The following is a 16,336-nucleotide window of genomic DNA, read 5'->3' as shown; positions in this document are numbered from 1 at the left end:
ACAACTAGGTGCAGAAATGATTGACATTTTGAGAAACGTTTGGGGAGGAGGCCAGAAGTGAGTAGTGGTGTAGTTGAAGAATCAAAGCAACAAGCACGATTTGTTAAAATATTGTTTATTATTAAAATATACTATATCAAAAACTGTAATAAAACATTTTGTTCTGGGCAAAAAATAGATATCCATTTAATTTCTCTCAACCATTTTAAAAGTTTAATTATTTGATGAACAGTATCTTAAAACGTTCTTGATCAATTTAAAAACTGTACAATTTGTACACAAAATACATGAATCATTAGGAGGAAATTTTGTCCAAAACAGTCATTCATTCTCATCCCACCCCAAAGTTATTTTGATTTGAACTTATCAGAATGATCCAACATCAAAACTGACCCAATTAATTGCGATTTTTCTACAAGAAAATGAGTTTGAGAGTGACAGGCAGCTCTCTTTGCCATCTTTTGCAGTGTAAAGGTGCATTTGTCCAATGAGGCTGGTGTTCCAGCAAAGTGCTTCTCGCTGCATTGTGAATGAAGTAAGCCAATCTACTCCTGAAACCCTCACCTATGTTTTCATTCTCTTCAGACTCAACCATCTGAATGCTCCACGGCCACCCTCCCCCTTTCCATCATCATTAAACCTCAGCTCATCCTAATTTTTCTACCAGTATGCAAACTCATACCAAATTAATCACCCCATAACCCTCCCTGTTTATCCTGCTCCAGCAACATCTCAGAGGCAATAGCATCGTGGTGTGATCACTAGACTTAATCCAGAGAGCCAGGTAATGTTCTCTGGTCCTGAATTTGAATCTTGTCATGGCAGATGGTGAAATCTGAATTCAAATAAATCTGGCATTAAGAGTCCAATGATGACCAGGAAACCATTGCCAATTGTAGGGTAAAACCCATCTAGTTTGTTTATGTCCTACAGGGAAGAAAACTGCTGTCCTTTTCTGGCCTGGTCTACGTGTGACCCCAGACCCACAGCAATGTGGTTGACTCATAACAACCCTCTGGGAAATTCAGGATGGGCAATAAATGCTGACCCAGCCAGCAACACCCACATCCTGTGAAAGAATGAAGAGAATTTCTCATCCCTCCGTGGTATTCCCCTTTCCTATCTGTAAAATTTCCTCAGACTCTGAAATTTCTGTGCTCATTCAGTCCTGGCCTCCTGCGCATGCTTGATTTTAGTCAGGCATTCAGTGTCCAGGATTCAAGCTCTGGCATTCCTTCCTTAAGCCTCTCCATACGCCTCTCCTCCTCTAAAAACAGTCCTTAAAAATTACATAACAAGGTGTAGAGCTGGATGAACACAGCAGGCCAAGCTGCATCATAGGAGCAGGAAAGCTGATGTTTCGGGCCTAGACCACATCAGCCTTCCTGCTCCTCTGATGCTGCTTGTCCTGCTGTGTTCATCCAGCTCTACACTGTGTTATCCCAGACTCCAGCATCTGCAGTTCCTACTATCTCTAAAAAATTACATCTTTGACCAATATGTCATCCCAAGACCTCCACCTGACTTATTCTCAAATGTGTGAATTATAAAATCTTGGAGCAGGAGTAGGCCACTGGGCCTTTCAAGCCTGCTCCTCCATTCAATATGATCAAGGATGATCCTCCTAACTCAATGCTGTATTCCCACTTTCTTCCAGTACTCTTGATGACTTTAAAATCCAAAAATGTATACAAGCACTATTGAACCAATCTTTCCTCATGGGATAGTACTGCCATTCCTGGTGTCAGCCTGGTGAACCTCTGTTGCACTTCCTCAGTGGCAAGTATATTCTGCCTTAGGTAACCATGATGATGAGGTGCTGATGTTGGGCTGGCGTGGACAAAATCAGAAGTTACACAACACTAGGTTATAGTCCAACAGCTTTATTCAAAAACACAAGCTTTCAGAGCACTGCTTTGGACTATAACCTGGTGTTGTGTGACTTCTGACTCTCTTAGGTTGGTCTCATCAAAGTCCTTTATAACTCAGTAAGACTTATCTACTTCTAAACTGAAATCCTCTTGTAGTGTGTGTTGGATAACCATTCTGAAGTACCTTGGGAATATTTAACAGTGTTAAAGGCACAAGAAAAGTTGCTGTGAACGGACTCTCCAATGACATGCTTCAAGTACTCTGAGAACAGCAGCTGTGGTTTCACATTTGAGTTGTAAGTGTGAACCTTGGTCTTTGCAGCCTTTCTAAGCCAGCATTGTAACATGACAAGAACACAGCAAGTACGGAACTGCCAACTTACATGAGCTGCCCAAATGCTCAGTGAACTCAAGATTTAACCAGTTTATGTTTGTGGCGTTTAAACAATCCTAAGACCAGTTTGTTTGTATTCAGGTTGTTCTTGTGTAAATGGATTGATGCAGACTGATTGACCATGATTCAGAAGCTGGGTGGATTACTTTTGAAGGAATATATGCAAAGCAAGTTTAAAATAGCAAAACATCTTGAGGAAATTCACTGCTGGAGTTATACTTGCACTAGGGTTGGATGATACCAGAATACCCCTCAACTCTCAGATATCTTAAGATGCAAGCACTGGAATTCCATTCATAAACTTCTGCTTCAAACATACCTGTGTAAGTTTTGGTCACCTCCCCTAAGGTCTCCTGTTTCCACTCAGAAACATTCCAGCAAAGGACATCTCACTGTTTCACTACTCTAAAAGGCACAATATAAATGCAAGTTACTGTGATAAGCAGTATTACATGGAAGTGGCTTAAAATAGAATAAAGTACAAATAATACAAAGAAAACACAAGGATATTGATGGATGCTTTCACTTTTCCATATGTTTCCTGAACACACTGACTCGGGAGAGGAAAGTGGTCTTTTGGAACGTACTTTATGATTCATTGCATGAGTCTTGAAGTAACACTGTTCTGACGTTTATAGTGAATGTCTGTTGGAAAAAGAAGAAAAATTGACTCTCAGTGGTTCACAAAAGCATCTTTCATTTCCAACAGGTTCACAGCTAACAGCACGGGCTGCTGACCAACATCAGAGAAGCGACATTTCAGAACTTGGAAATGTTTAAGAAAGATTCACTACAGCGTGGAACTGGAGGAACATAGCCGGTCAGGCAGCATCACAGGAGCAGGAGGGTTGACACTTCGAGCCTAGACTCTTCATCAGGACTGGAAAGGGAGGAAGGAGCTGGGAAATAAATGGGGGGAGAGGGGTAAGACTGGGAGAAGGTAGGTGGGATGGCAATAGGTGGAAGGAGGTAGGGGGTAGTGGGAATTGGTCAGTGGGAAGGGTGGAGCAGATAGGTGGGGAAGAAGGTGGACAGGTAATGTCAGGTCAATGAGGTGGGGATGAGAGGGAGGGTTGGACATGGGAATGAGGCCGGGGGCATTACACCAGCACTATCCCTCACCTCTTCCTCCGCTGCATTGATGACTGTATTGGCGCTGCCTCATGCTCCCATGGGGATCTTGAACAGGTCATCAACTTTACTAACATATTTCACCTCAACCTCAAATTCACCTGGATCATCTCTGATACCTCTCTCCCCTTCCCAGACCTCTCTATCTCTATATCCGGTAACCGTCTCAGCACCGACATTAATTTCAAACCTACCGACTCTCACAGAAACCTGGACTACACCTCCTCTCACCCACCTTCCTGCAAGAATGCGATCCCTTACATCCAATTCCTCCACTACATCTGCTCCCTAGGTGGAACATTCCACTCCTGGACACCCCAGATGTTCTCTCTCAAGGACTGCAGCAACCCCCTCCATTGATCAAAAATGCCCTCATCCGCATTTCCCACACCTCTGCCCTCAAACCCTCTCCCCCCAACAAAAATAAAGACAGAATCCCCCCGGTACTCACATATCACCCCACCAACCTCCACTCCAGCGCCTCATCCTCTGCCACTTCTGCTACTTATAATCCGACCCCACCATCAAAGAGATATTCCCCTCCCCACCCCATCTGCCTTTCGTAGGGACTGCTCACTCCACGACTCCCTCACCTGCTCCATACTCCCCACAAACCCAATCACACCCGGCACTTTTCCCTGCAATCGAGGAGGTGCTAAACCTGCCCCCACACCTCCCCTCTGACGTCCATCTGAGGGCCCAGACAAACTTGCATTATCCAACAGAGGTTCACCTGTATAACTTCCAAGCTGTTCTGCTGTATCCGTTGCTCCCGGTGTGGCATCCACTATATCGGTGAGACCAAGCACAGACTCAGTGACCCATTAGCGGAGCACCTGTGCTCCATACACTATAATTAACAACACCTTCTGTTCACCAACTATTTTAACTCCCCTTCCCACTCCCTGGGTGATGTTTCATCCTGGGCCTCCTCCAGTGCCACAATGAAAACACCCGCAAACTGGAGGAACAGCACCTCATATTCTGCTTGGGAACCCTGCAGCCCAATGGTCTCACTGTGGATTTTACGAATTTCAAAATCTCCCCTCCCCCTAACGCATCCCAAGTCCAGCCCATCTCCTCCCCACGTCCTTGACCTGTCTGTCTTTCCTCCCACCCATCCACACCTCCCACCTCACTAACCAACCCTACCCCCACTTCCCGCCTACCAACCTCATCCCTGCCTCCCTGACCTGTCCGTTTTCCCTCTCACCTACCCGGCCCTCCCTCCTCACTGACCAACCCCATCCTAACTCCCTACGTACACTTTTCTGATGAAGGGTCTAGGTCCAAAACGTCAGCTTTTGTGCTCCTTGGCCAAGATGCTGCTTGGCCTGCTGTGTTCATCCAGTTCCACACTTTGTTATCTCGGACTCTCCAGCATGTGCAGTTCCCATTATCTCTCCCTACGTACACTCACCTTTACTGGCTTCATCCCCGCATCCTTGACCCATCCATCTTCTCTCTATCTATCTGCCCCTCTATTCACCTTCTATCATCACCTCTCCCTCTCTCCTTATTTATTTCAGAACCCCCTTCCCCTCCCCCATTTCTGAAGAAGGGTCCAGGCCCAAAACATCAGCCTTCCTGCTCCCCTGATGCTGCTTGGCCTGCTGTGTTCCTCCAGCTCCACACCTTGTTATCAAAGCAAGTTCAGTCTGTTTTCTTAGGTGAATGTGGAAGATCCCACAGCACTACTCCAAAAGCAGAGGGGTTTCTCCGATATTTATTCTTTGGCCTTTATCTCTAATGCTGATTGCCTGTTCATTGCCTCTTAGTTATTTAGGAGAATTTGTTCTGTCTCCTACACTCCCAACGTCTATATTTCAAAAGATAACTGATTGGCTGTAGACTACGTTATAGCAAATGTAATGAAAGGTATATTTTTGTGTATATACATGTTAAAATCGTGGGACTGTGTCAGCTGAATGCAGATCGGTGGGTGCAGGTTAATCTTTAAGCTGTGGTTTGGCACTCCTGCCATTCGGCCCCAGCAATCTCATTCGCTTTTATGTCTCTCACTTGCAGTGTCTTGCACATCTCCATTTTAAATCCACACCCACCCCCACCCCCTCCACGATCAGCTGCCTTGCCTAATCTTTGGAATTCCCTTTCCAAACATCTCCACCACTCTACCCCACCTCTCCTCTTTTAAGTCCCAACTTAAACCTCCCTCTTTAATCAAACTTTTGGTTGTCTTTCCACTTTCTTTCAACAGTATTCATTTGTTAGTCAGAAAGATATGGGAAATGTTTGACTATGAATCCAGCTCAAGACCCACCAAGACAGTTTAAAAACGTGGATTTAATTTTTCAGAACCCTAGGCTGTTACCACTACAAGTCATTATGCAGCTGTTGTGAAAACCCAACTGGATCGCTCCTTTAATGAAGAAAATTGCACCTGCTCTGGATCTCTATCAACATCACTAAAGCAGGTCATTAGAGATAACACAGTGCGGAGCTGGATGAACACGGCAGGCCAAGCAGCGTCAGAGGGGCAGGAAAGCTGACATTTTGTGTCTGGACCCTTCCTTACCAGGTCATTGTCTTGTTTATGGGAGCTTGCTGTGCATAAATTGGCTACTGTGTTTCCTTCATTGCAATAATGACCATATTTCAAATAGACATCATTGGCTCTGAAAGATAGGTTATGCAAGTACACGATAACAAAACGTGAGGCTGGATGAACACAGCAGGCCAAGCAGCATCTCAGGAGCACAAAAGCTGACGTTTCGGGCCTAGACCCTTCGTCAGAGGTCTCTGATGAAGGATCTAGGCCTGAAACGTCAGCTTTTGTGGCTCTGATGAAGGGTCTAGGCCCGAAACATCAGCTTTTGTGGCTCTGATGAAGGGTCTAGGCCCGAAACGTCAGCTTTTGTGCTCCTGAGATGCTGCTGGGCCTGCTGTGTTCATCCAGCTACACACTTTGTTATCTTGGATTCTCCAGCATCTGCGGTTCCCATTATCTCTTATGAAAGTACAGGTCTCTTTTCCTTTAAGAAAGTCAATTCCCCACACCAGCTTGTCTAGTGCCTGTGCCAGTGACAGAAATCACAGGTACCAGGTGCTGCCAGTGGCTCAGGTTCCTGGTGCCCACCTCAATCTGAGCACAGTGCCCAATCACAGAACCAATCACAGAGAGCCCCCATACCCCTTCCCTGGTTAACATTGACTGTCACACTGAGCGAACCATGGGCCTGTTATCCAACCACTCTCAGTAGTTTCAAGAAAAACCGTCAGTTCTGGGGATTAAGCCATGGATGGGCAATACACCAGGGAGTGCCACATCTAAAGGCAAACAAGCTGTGAAATCACCACTGTTACCTCCAGAGGGTAACAGCACAGTAAGAAGTGGGGAGAGTATCTTCCTTTCCATATCTCTCAATTTAAGAATTTTTATGTAGTTTCTGCATTAATTATTCCCTAGCTCTGTAATAGTTGGATGCACAGGAATGCGTATGTAGCACAGAATAAGGAAATAAACAGGTAGTTTTGGTGTAGGGAATGAAGTAATGAGAATTCAATATGATTGGGATCAGAGAGAGGAAGGCTGGGACTTTCCACTCATAAAGCGGATGTGTTTATGAGAGGGTTGAAGGGGGAGTATAGATATAAACTTGCGAGCCCAATCCTAGATGCCCAGCAACATTTATTCTTGTAATCCAATGGCATGGTTTGGGGAGGAACTGACTCAAGTACCACTCCTTACTTGTTCATAGGATGTGGGCATTGCCCATCCCTAATTGCCCTTGAGACGGTGGTGCTGAGATGTTTTCTTGAACTGCAGCTGACCCTGAGGCATAGATAGACCCTCGGATGTCTGATTCCAAGTCACTTTAGTGTGTGGTTTGGAGGGGAATGCATTCTCGTGTGCTGTCAAAGGAAAGTTGCATTGCATCTTCTAGATGGTGCAAGTTGTGAGAAGGATAGAAGGAATATACAAAGGGGTTATAAGATTGGTTAGGTAAATAGGCAATATCTGTCAGGTGGATTATGATGTAGGAAGATATGAGGTTGTGTACTTTGGGAGGAAGAATAGCAAAGTAGAATATCATTTAAGTGGAGACAGACTGCATGTGCTATGGTACAAAATGTCCTGTTACATGAATAATGAAAAGTTAGCATGCAGATTCAGCAAGTGATTGGGAAGGCAATGGGTTGTTGCCCTTTTTTGCAAGGGGAATCAATTGTAAAGATCTTGCTTCAACTGTGCAAGACATTGGTGAGACTCCACCTGGATTACTATGTACAGTTCTGGTCTAGTAACTTAAGGAAGGATAGTGTTGCATTTGCAGCAGATCAAAGAAGGTTCACTCAACTGATTCCTAAGATGAAGGGGTTGTCTAATGAGGGAAGGTTGGGTTTTTACTCGTTGGAGTTTAGAAGAATGAGCGACTACCTTAATGAAATATTTAAGACTTTGCAGAAGCTCGAATGGCAAGATGCTAAGATGTTTCCCCTCTAGAGGGAATCTAGAAGGGGATGTGGGGAGGTGGTATGGTCTGAACTATACGTTTATTCTTATTTAGTGTGGAGATAAGGAAAACTATCTTCTCTGAGAAGAATTAATCTTTGGAACCCCCTTCCCCAGAGAACATTGGAGGCAGGGCCATTGAATACATTCAATGTCAGGTTATCAAGGAGTTGAGGGTTATTGGAGAAATGCAGGTAAATACAGCAAATGCCACAGATAGAGCTTATTGAATGATCAAGCAGGCTCAATGGACCGAATGAATTGTTTTTACCTGTAGCTTTATGATCTATGCACTGTGCCACTGTAGTCAGGTAGCAATGAAAGTAAATATTGACAGTGATACTGGGGTGTCCATCAAGCAGGGTTGCTTTGCTCTGAATTGTGTTGAACTTCTTGAGTACTGTTGGAGTGACACTAAAAACAAGCCTTTTGCTGTTGTCCCAATGTACTTCACAGATATTAAAGTGCTTTTGAAACGTGGGTGCTGTTGTGTGGAACTGTAACCGTAACATGAAACAACTTTACACCAAAGCCGTACCCTTTACACGCTGTAATCCACCCAAACAGGGTCAGCTGCAGTTCAAGAAAACATCTCAGAACACATCAACTCTTACATATTTCAAACTATTTCTTACCTGAAACTCCTTAATATACGTTAAGAAGAAGAAATTAAAGCTGAATGCAACTAGCCACTCGCAAACTGCACTTGCCACATGATAACCATAGCCCTGCGTGAAAGAAGAGAGAGAGAGAGAGCAACATATTAAAGACATTTATTTAACATGTAATCTGTAACTAAAACCCTAATCGAACAGAACTGAGGGACAGCAGCCAGGAGGTCACATTTGATTTGTATTAGTCTTTAGTGTGAAGCTGTTTCTTTCCAGAACCAGAGATAATGGGAACTGCAGATGCTGCTTGGCCTGGTGTGTTCATCCAGCTCCACACTTTGTTATCTCTTTCTAGAACCAGCTCAGATCAGAAAATTACAGGCTGGCTGCAAATGAGGAACACAACTTTCACTCGCAGAGGTTAAATCAGTAGATGACGTCAGCACAAATTCTAACCAGGGGTGGAGGTAGTGATGGCATTGTGGTAATGTCACTGCATGGGCAATACAGAGTCCCAGGTTAGTGTTCTGGGAGTTGCATTCAAATCCTACAAATGCACATTGTGAAACTTGAATTCAATAAAAATTTAGTCTGAAAGTTAGCCCAATATAGGCTGTTAATTGTTGTAAAAACATGTCCAAATCATAAATGCCCTTTACAGAAGGGAAACAGCCATTCTTATCTGTTCTGGCCTCCATGCAAATCCAGACCCGCTACCCAGGCTCCTCTTTGAACAATTAGGGATGGGCAACAAAAGTTGGCTTCACCAGTGACTGCCACATCCCATGGCCAAGTTAGGAAAAAAGGATGCTGGCAATTCATTGGTTGGAGGTATTTCTCGCCCTAGAGGAGATGGCAAACCACTTCTGGATACTACCAGAGTGATGTGCTTTTATCATTACAACATGTGGAGGCCATTCAGTCCTCAAACTGCTTCCAGCAGTCACTCAGAAAATGGCTTCTCTGTACCTCAAGTGTATCTGCCTCTTACCCTCATATACCAACAACAAAAGTCTAGCTTTCAGTTAATAGTCACTGTCCAACATGGTCTTCATTCCAGTTTATCAGTCTGGTTAACTTTGATATTTTTCAGGTGAAATAGAATCATAATACTGTTCCAATAAAATGTTTTCATCAGCAAATACTAAGATTTAAACATTTCCTAAATGGCAAAAGTTAGCAGAATTCATGTAGCTTCCCCTTCCTCCCAAATTCCAGCATCTCTAACTTGTTCATTTCCCTCTCGCCCTTTCCCCCCGCAAATCCCAGAGCCCTCCAGCTTCTTCTGATACCACTGCACCCTTCCCCTTCCCCAGTGCTATGGTTTCCTGTTGAGGTTTTGTTGTGTGGTTCAGGGTGAATCATTTTCTGTAATTTCATTGGCCCTTGTGCAGAGACCAATTTAGAAATTTTTCAGTTAGCCAGTTTCTAATTTTGCAAAGTTTTTTTTATTTTGAATAGAATTTTTAGGTAAGTTGAAGCCCATGCTCGAGCAAACCAGGGCTGTTGTGGCCAGGGATTAGATTCCCTACAGTGAGAACACAGGCCCTTCGGCCCAACAAGTCCACACTGCCCTTTGGAGCATCCCACCCAGAACCTTCCCCCTATAACCCACACACCCCCGAACACTATGGGTAATTTAACATGGCCACCTAGCCTGCACACCTTTGGACTGTAGGAGGAAACCGGAGCACCGGAGGAAACCCACACAGTCACAGGGAGAATGTGCAAACTCCACACAGACAGTTACCCGAGGCTGGAATCGAACCCGGGTCCCTGGCGCTGTGAGGCTGCAGTGCTAACCACTGAGCCACCGTGCCGCCCCTGTGCAGGTTAGGTGGGTTAGCCATGGGAAATTCGGGGTGACAGGGGGTGGATATTCCAAGGAAGGGTCACCGGACCCAAAACGTTAACTCTGATATTTTCTTCACAGATGCTTACCAGACCTGCTGAGCTTTCGTGGCAACTACATGGGTAATACAGAGTGATAATGGGAACTGCAGATGCTGGAGAATCCAAGATAATAAAATGTGAGGCTGGATGAACACAGCAGGCCAAGCAGCATCTCAGGAGCACAAAAGCTGACGTTTCAGGCCTAGACCCTTCATCAGAGAGGGGGACGGGGTGAGGGTTCTGGAATAAATAGGGAGAGAGGGGGAGGCGGACCGAAGATGGAGAGAAAATAAGATAGGTGGAGAGGAGAGTATAGGTGGGGAGGTAGGGAGGGGATAGGTCAGTCCAGGGAAGACGGACAGGTCAAGGAGGTGGGATGAGGTTAGTAGGTAGGAGATGGAGGTGCGGCTTGGGGTGGGAGGAAGGGATGGATGAGAGGATGAACAGGTTAGGGAGGCAGAGACAGGCTGGACTGGTTTTGGGATGCAGTGGGTGGAGGGGAAGAGCTGGGCTGGTTGTGTGGTGCAGTGGGGGGAGGGGACAAACTGGGCTGGTTTTGGGATGCGGTGGGGGAAGGGGAGATTTTGAAGCTGGTGAAGTCCACATTGATACCCTTAGGCTGCAGGGTTCCCAAGCGGAATATGAGTTGCTGTTCCTCCAACCTTCGGGTGGCATCATTGTGGCACTGCAGAAGGACCATGATGGACATGTCATCTAGAGAATGGGAGGGGGAGTTAAAATGGTTCGCGACTGCGAGGTGCAGTTGTTTATTGCGAACCGAGCGGAGGTGTTCTGCAAAGCGGTCCCCAAGCCTCCGCTTGGTTTCCCCAATGTAGAGGTAGCCACACCGGGTACAATGGATACAGTATACCACATTGGCAGATGTGCAGGTGAACCTCTGCTTAATGTGGAATGTCATCTTGGGGCCTGGGATAAGGGTGAGGGAGGAGGTGTGAGGGCAAGTGTAGCATTTCCTGCGGTTGCAGGGGAAGGTGCCGGGTGTGGTGGGGTTGGAGGGCAGTGTGGAGCGAACAAGGCAGTCACGGAGAGAGTAGTCTCTCCGCAAAGCAGACAAGGGTGGGGATGGAAAAATGTCTTGGGTGGTGGGGTCGGATTGTAGACGGTGGAAGTGTCGGAGGATGATGCGTTGTATCCGGAGGTTGGTGGGGTGGTGTGTGTGAACGAGGGGGATCCTCTTTGGGCGGTTGTGGTGGGGGCGGGGTGTGAGGGACGTGTTGCGGGAAATGCGGGAGACGCGGCCAAGGGCGTTCTCGACCACTGTGGGGGAAAGTTGCGGTCCTTGAAGAACTTGGACATCTGGGATGTGCGGGAGTGGAATGCCTCATCGTGAGAGCAGATGTGGCGGAGGCGGAGAAATGGGAATAGGGGATGAAATTTTTGCAGGAGGGTGGGTGGGAGGAGGTGTATTCTAGGTAGCTGTGGGAGTCGGTGGGCTTGAAATGGACATCAGTTACAAGCTGGTTGCCTGAGCGGGAGACTGAGAGGTCCAGGAAGGTGAGGGATGTGCCGGAGATGGCCCAGGTGAACTGAAGGTTGGGGTGGAGGGTGTTGGTGAAGTGAATGAACTGTTCGAGCTCCTCTGGGGAGCAAGAGGCGGCACCGATACAGTCATCAACGTAACGGAGGAAGAGGTGAGGTTTGGGGCCTGTGTAGGTGCGGAAGAGGGACTGTTCCACGTAACCTACAAAGAGGCAGGCATAGCTGTGGCCCATACGGGTGCCTATGGCCACCCCCTTTGTCTGTAGGAAGTGGGAGGAATCGAAAGAGAAGTTGTTGAGGGTGAGGACGAGTCCGGCTAGGCGGATGGTGTCGGTGGAGTGGGACTGGTCGGGCCTGCGGGACAGGAAGAAGCGGAATATCTTGCAGTCTTAAACAGGCTCCTGTCCTCACACCTCTCTGACTCTCTGTGCTCTGGGGACAAGCGAAATAGGGTCAAAATAAAATAAAGCTTGGGATGGCCTGCACAGAGTCCCAGGTTAAAGTTCTGGGACTTGCATTCAAGGGGATGGGTCTGGCTGGGATCCTCTTGGTGGGCGTCAGTGTGGGCTTGATTGGCCAAACAGACTGCTTGTACAATCAGGGATTCTTTGTGTGTTCCAGGCTTGAGAAGTCTAATGCAAATGTTTGTGTGCTTAAATAAGGCCACAGCCTGTGTAAGCAGTTCACGTTTGTGGTTTGTAAAGGTGACCCTGCACAGAATTCTACATTAGCAGTAACCCAATGTAACTTTAGCACTGCAGTTTGCAAACCATGTTCATTCAGCAGGCCATCCCAAGCTTTATCTTATTTCGACCCTACTTCGCTTGTCCCCAGAGCACAGAGAGTCAGAGAGGTGTGAGGACAGGAGTCTGTTTAGACTGCAAGATATTTAAAACAAAAAGCACTGACATTTTCACTGTGCTCTCAAAACAGGAATCAGGCCAGCTGGCCCACACGCACCATTTAAAAACTGCAACTTTTTAAAGGGGCCTTGCAGCTGTTAGGCCTCAGTCAGTGCCCTCGGGAAGCCATTCCTGAGAGTTCATGACCCCAAAAATTTTGTCTTGCACGCCTGAAACACTTCTGTTGAGGAAAGGATACTGTGCGATAATAGGATTTTATATCAAGAAGGGGCTTGACACTGATTCAGATGCTTATGCTACACATGGCCCTGACCCAGACAGGACATGTCCAATGCGAACCTCAGCCTCCAGCTGGTAACACACAGGATCATGTGAGATGCCAATGTTACACATTTCCAATTTACTCATTGGCTTTAATCACAGGCTCGGGATGTGGTGTTGGGTAAAATCAACATTACCCCCAATGTTGTAAATTTCCCATCAGGCGAAATTGAGTCAATTGCACTGATCAGGCAGTTGTATTTTCAGCTCATCACCTGAAACTGGGGTCGGCGGGGGGTTCAACTGACAAGTCTTAAAAATGTGCCCAAATAAAAGCAAAATACGGCAGACGCTTGAAATCTGAAACAAACACACAGAACGCTGGAGGAACTCAGCAGGTCTAGCAGCATCTGTAGAGAGACAAACAGAGTTAACATTTTGAGCCTGATATACTTTCTCCAGAATAATTCCAAAGAGTCACGCTGGACTCTAAAAAAAATACTGTTTCTCTCTTATCAGATGTGTTTGGCTGCTTTTAATAACTTGCCCACCAAGTAATTATCCAGTATTAGAGCACGGTACAGAAAACATTGTCTTGACAGCTTGTGATCATCTGTTCATTTTAAATAATGTTCTCTCAAAGCTGGGCCATCCCATAGCCATGCAGAAAGCCTGAAGTTCCCATGCAACTCCCTTTAAGTTACAGTGCCATTGTGTGAGCAAACTTGAAGGTACCATGCACTTAAACAAATCACTCATATACTGAAAAAAAACTGACAGGGTGTGTTGGCTTTGGATCTGTCTGATTCTCAAAATCAATGGGGTAAAAATTGGACAGTATCTCTAACAGGCAGGTAATGTGCTCTGCTTAGTTACTATCCATGTATTAAATGTAAAATAGCGGAGGCACAGTGACTCAGTGGTTAGCGCTGCAGCCTCACAGCACCTGGGACTCAGGTTCAATTCCAGCCTCGGGCGACTGTCTGTGTGGAGTTTGCACATTCTCCCTGTGTCTGCGTGGGTTTCCTCCGGGTGCTCCGGTTTCCTCCCATAGTCCAAAGATGTGCAGGCTCGGTGGATTGGCCATGCTAAATTGCCCATAGTGTTCAGCGGGTATGGTTCTGGGTGGGATTTATCAAGGGGCAGTGTGGACTTGTTGGGCTGAAGAGCCTGTTTCCACACTGTAGGGAATCTAATCTAAAAAAAAGCTCTCATCCTGTGCCCTCCCCGATGATAGCAATATTCCTTCAGAACTGTGCAGCAACTCAGGCATTCCCACACAGGTCAGCCCCTTTTAGGTTACTATGTGGCTACCGCAGTCCAAAACTAATTAAAGGGTCCAAATGTAAAGGAAAGGAAATGAAAAGATGCATTGGTTGACAAACAGCCATGACCTTACCTTGTCTCCTGGTACCAGATATACAGCTGAATTGTTGCTGAGGAAGTAACAGACAATCACTGGAGAGGGAGGAAGTCAAGGAAAGGCACATGTTTTCTGTGAAAGGTTGAAAGCACTCAATCATGGTTTACATCTGACCTTGCAGACACACTTTAAGGTACACATTGATGAAATATAACCATTCCTCAATTTCAAAACAGAACCTACTCCTCAGGAAGAATACTGCGGATGTTGGAAATCCGAAACAGAATGGAAAGTGCTAGAAATACTCAGCAAATTTCGCAGCGTCTGTGGAGAAAGAAAAGGGGTTAACCTTTCTGGTCGGTGACCTTTCACCAGAGCTGACAACTGTTCAAAATGCCATAAGTTGTGAACAAGGGCCAGAAGGGACAACAACAAAGTGTGTAATTACGCAGGATACAGGAAAACTGAATAATAGTAAAGTTAGTCCTCCGAGGTCAAAGAGAATGGAGGTGGCATAAGATGTGCCTACAGCTCACAGGAAGGGGAAAAAAAAGCAAAATTTTCAAAGAAACGGAAACAAAATGGTGGTAGAGTTCATTGTTGGAAATTGCCGACTTTATTGTTGAGTTCAGAGAAGGCTGCATTGAAAGATAAGCTGTTGTATCTCAGCTTTGTTGCGTTTAATTGGAACAGTGTCGCAGGCCAAGGACAGGGATGTCAGTGTGACAGCACAACGGACAATTAAAATAACAGGTCAACAGAATTTGGGATTATGCTTGAGAACTGCAGCTATTCTCAAGCTACTGGAGCTATTCAGCGAAGTGGCCACCCAACTTGTGTTTGTCTCTCCAATGTACAGCAAACTACATTGTGGGCAGTAAATAATGTAAACTGGGTTGAAAGGAAGACACCTGGAGGGAGTGTTTGGCACATTGCACAGCAAGGAGAGAGAAGGTGAAAGGGCAGGAATTACACCTCCTGTACTTTCACAGAAAAGTACCCTGGGAAGGGGTTGGGTATTGGGTTAATTGAGGAGTGGACCAAGTTATCACAGTAGGAGTGGTCTCTTGGAATGCTGAACAGGGAGGGGGAGATGGATTTGTAGGGGCCTCAAACTGAAGCTGGTGAAAAATGATCTGTTGAAGACAGAGGCTGGTGGGTTGGAAGGTGAAGGTAAGGGGAAGCTGATCATGATTCTGTGAGCGAGAGCGAGGCATGGAAAAATATAGTAGACTTGGCGGAGGCCCAATCAACACTGGTGGGGGCAGGGAGAGGGGAAGGGGGTAAAAGAAAAGGCAAACGACAATGGAAGTTTGTATCAACAGAACAGATCGGACAGAGTTGGCTGTACTGGATTCCTTACAAGACTCTTGTTTCAAACAATTCAAGAGGGCAAGCAGTGGGTCAACAGTTCTTTCCTGAGACACTGTTTGTCGGTTCATTAGCATCAGGGATGGAACTAGAGAGATAAAGACAAGTTGGGATCTAGAAGCAGCTGAGTTCCAGCCTTCCCTGCAGGTTCCCATGAGCCTTGATTGAGGGTGAATCCTGAGCCCATCCCAACAAGGTCACTGAAGCAGAGAGCTCGGAATCCAGGGTTGGACGCTCCCTGCGGTGGGACCCTACCCTGGCCCAAAGTAGCAGAACCAGCAATGCCAACCCAAGCCTAGATGTTAGGTTGGAGCTCCTACCGTGTGCTGCCACAGGAGCTGGCTTACTAACTGAGTTTTAAGCCAAGGCCCTGATTGGTGGAAAATGTTCCTCATGAATCAGGGTAAGAAATTTCTCCGAGTTTCCTGGCTGACAACACTTGAAAAAGCTGACAAAGGTCATTCATTCATTGTTGTTTATGGGAACATGCTGCTCACTGAGTGGCTGCCATTTTTCTGTATCTTTCTTACATTGTAATAATAGCCACACTTCAAAATTCACCCAATAAAGCACCTCCATCAACATCCTGGGGATTACCATTGGC

The 16,336-nt window shown here is 46.1% G+C and overlaps 1 protein-coding gene across 1 annotated transcript in view; it reads right to left on the bottom strand.

Moving 5' to 3' along the window:
* Positions 1-169: 169 nt before the first annotated feature.
* dram1 (DNA-damage regulated autophagy modulator 1) overlaps positions 170-16,336 on the bottom strand; it is a 45,157-nt gene continuing 28,990 nt past the window's right edge. The window contains exons 5-7 of the mRNA XM_048548992.2: positions 14,398-14,456; positions 8,506-8,598; positions 170-2,910 (exon numbers count right to left, since the gene is read on the bottom strand). Of these exons, the coding sequence (XP_048404949.1) occupies positions 2,854-2,910; positions 8,506-8,598; positions 14,398-14,456 (209 nt within the window). The 3' untranslated portion in view covers positions 170-2,853. The remainder of the gene's footprint in view (positions 2,911-8,505; positions 8,599-14,397; positions 14,457-16,336) is intronic.

The sequence above is a fragment of the Stegostoma tigrinum genome, chromosome 18 (assembly GCF_030684315.1).
Source record: "Stegostoma tigrinum isolate sSteTig4 chromosome 18, sSteTig4.hap1, whole genome shotgun sequence".
In the NCBI taxonomy this organism is placed as follows: domain Eukaryota; kingdom Metazoa; phylum Chordata; class Chondrichthyes; order Orectolobiformes; family Stegostomatidae; genus Stegostoma; species Stegostoma tigrinum.
This window is presented reverse-complemented; position numbering and strand designations above follow the sequence as displayed.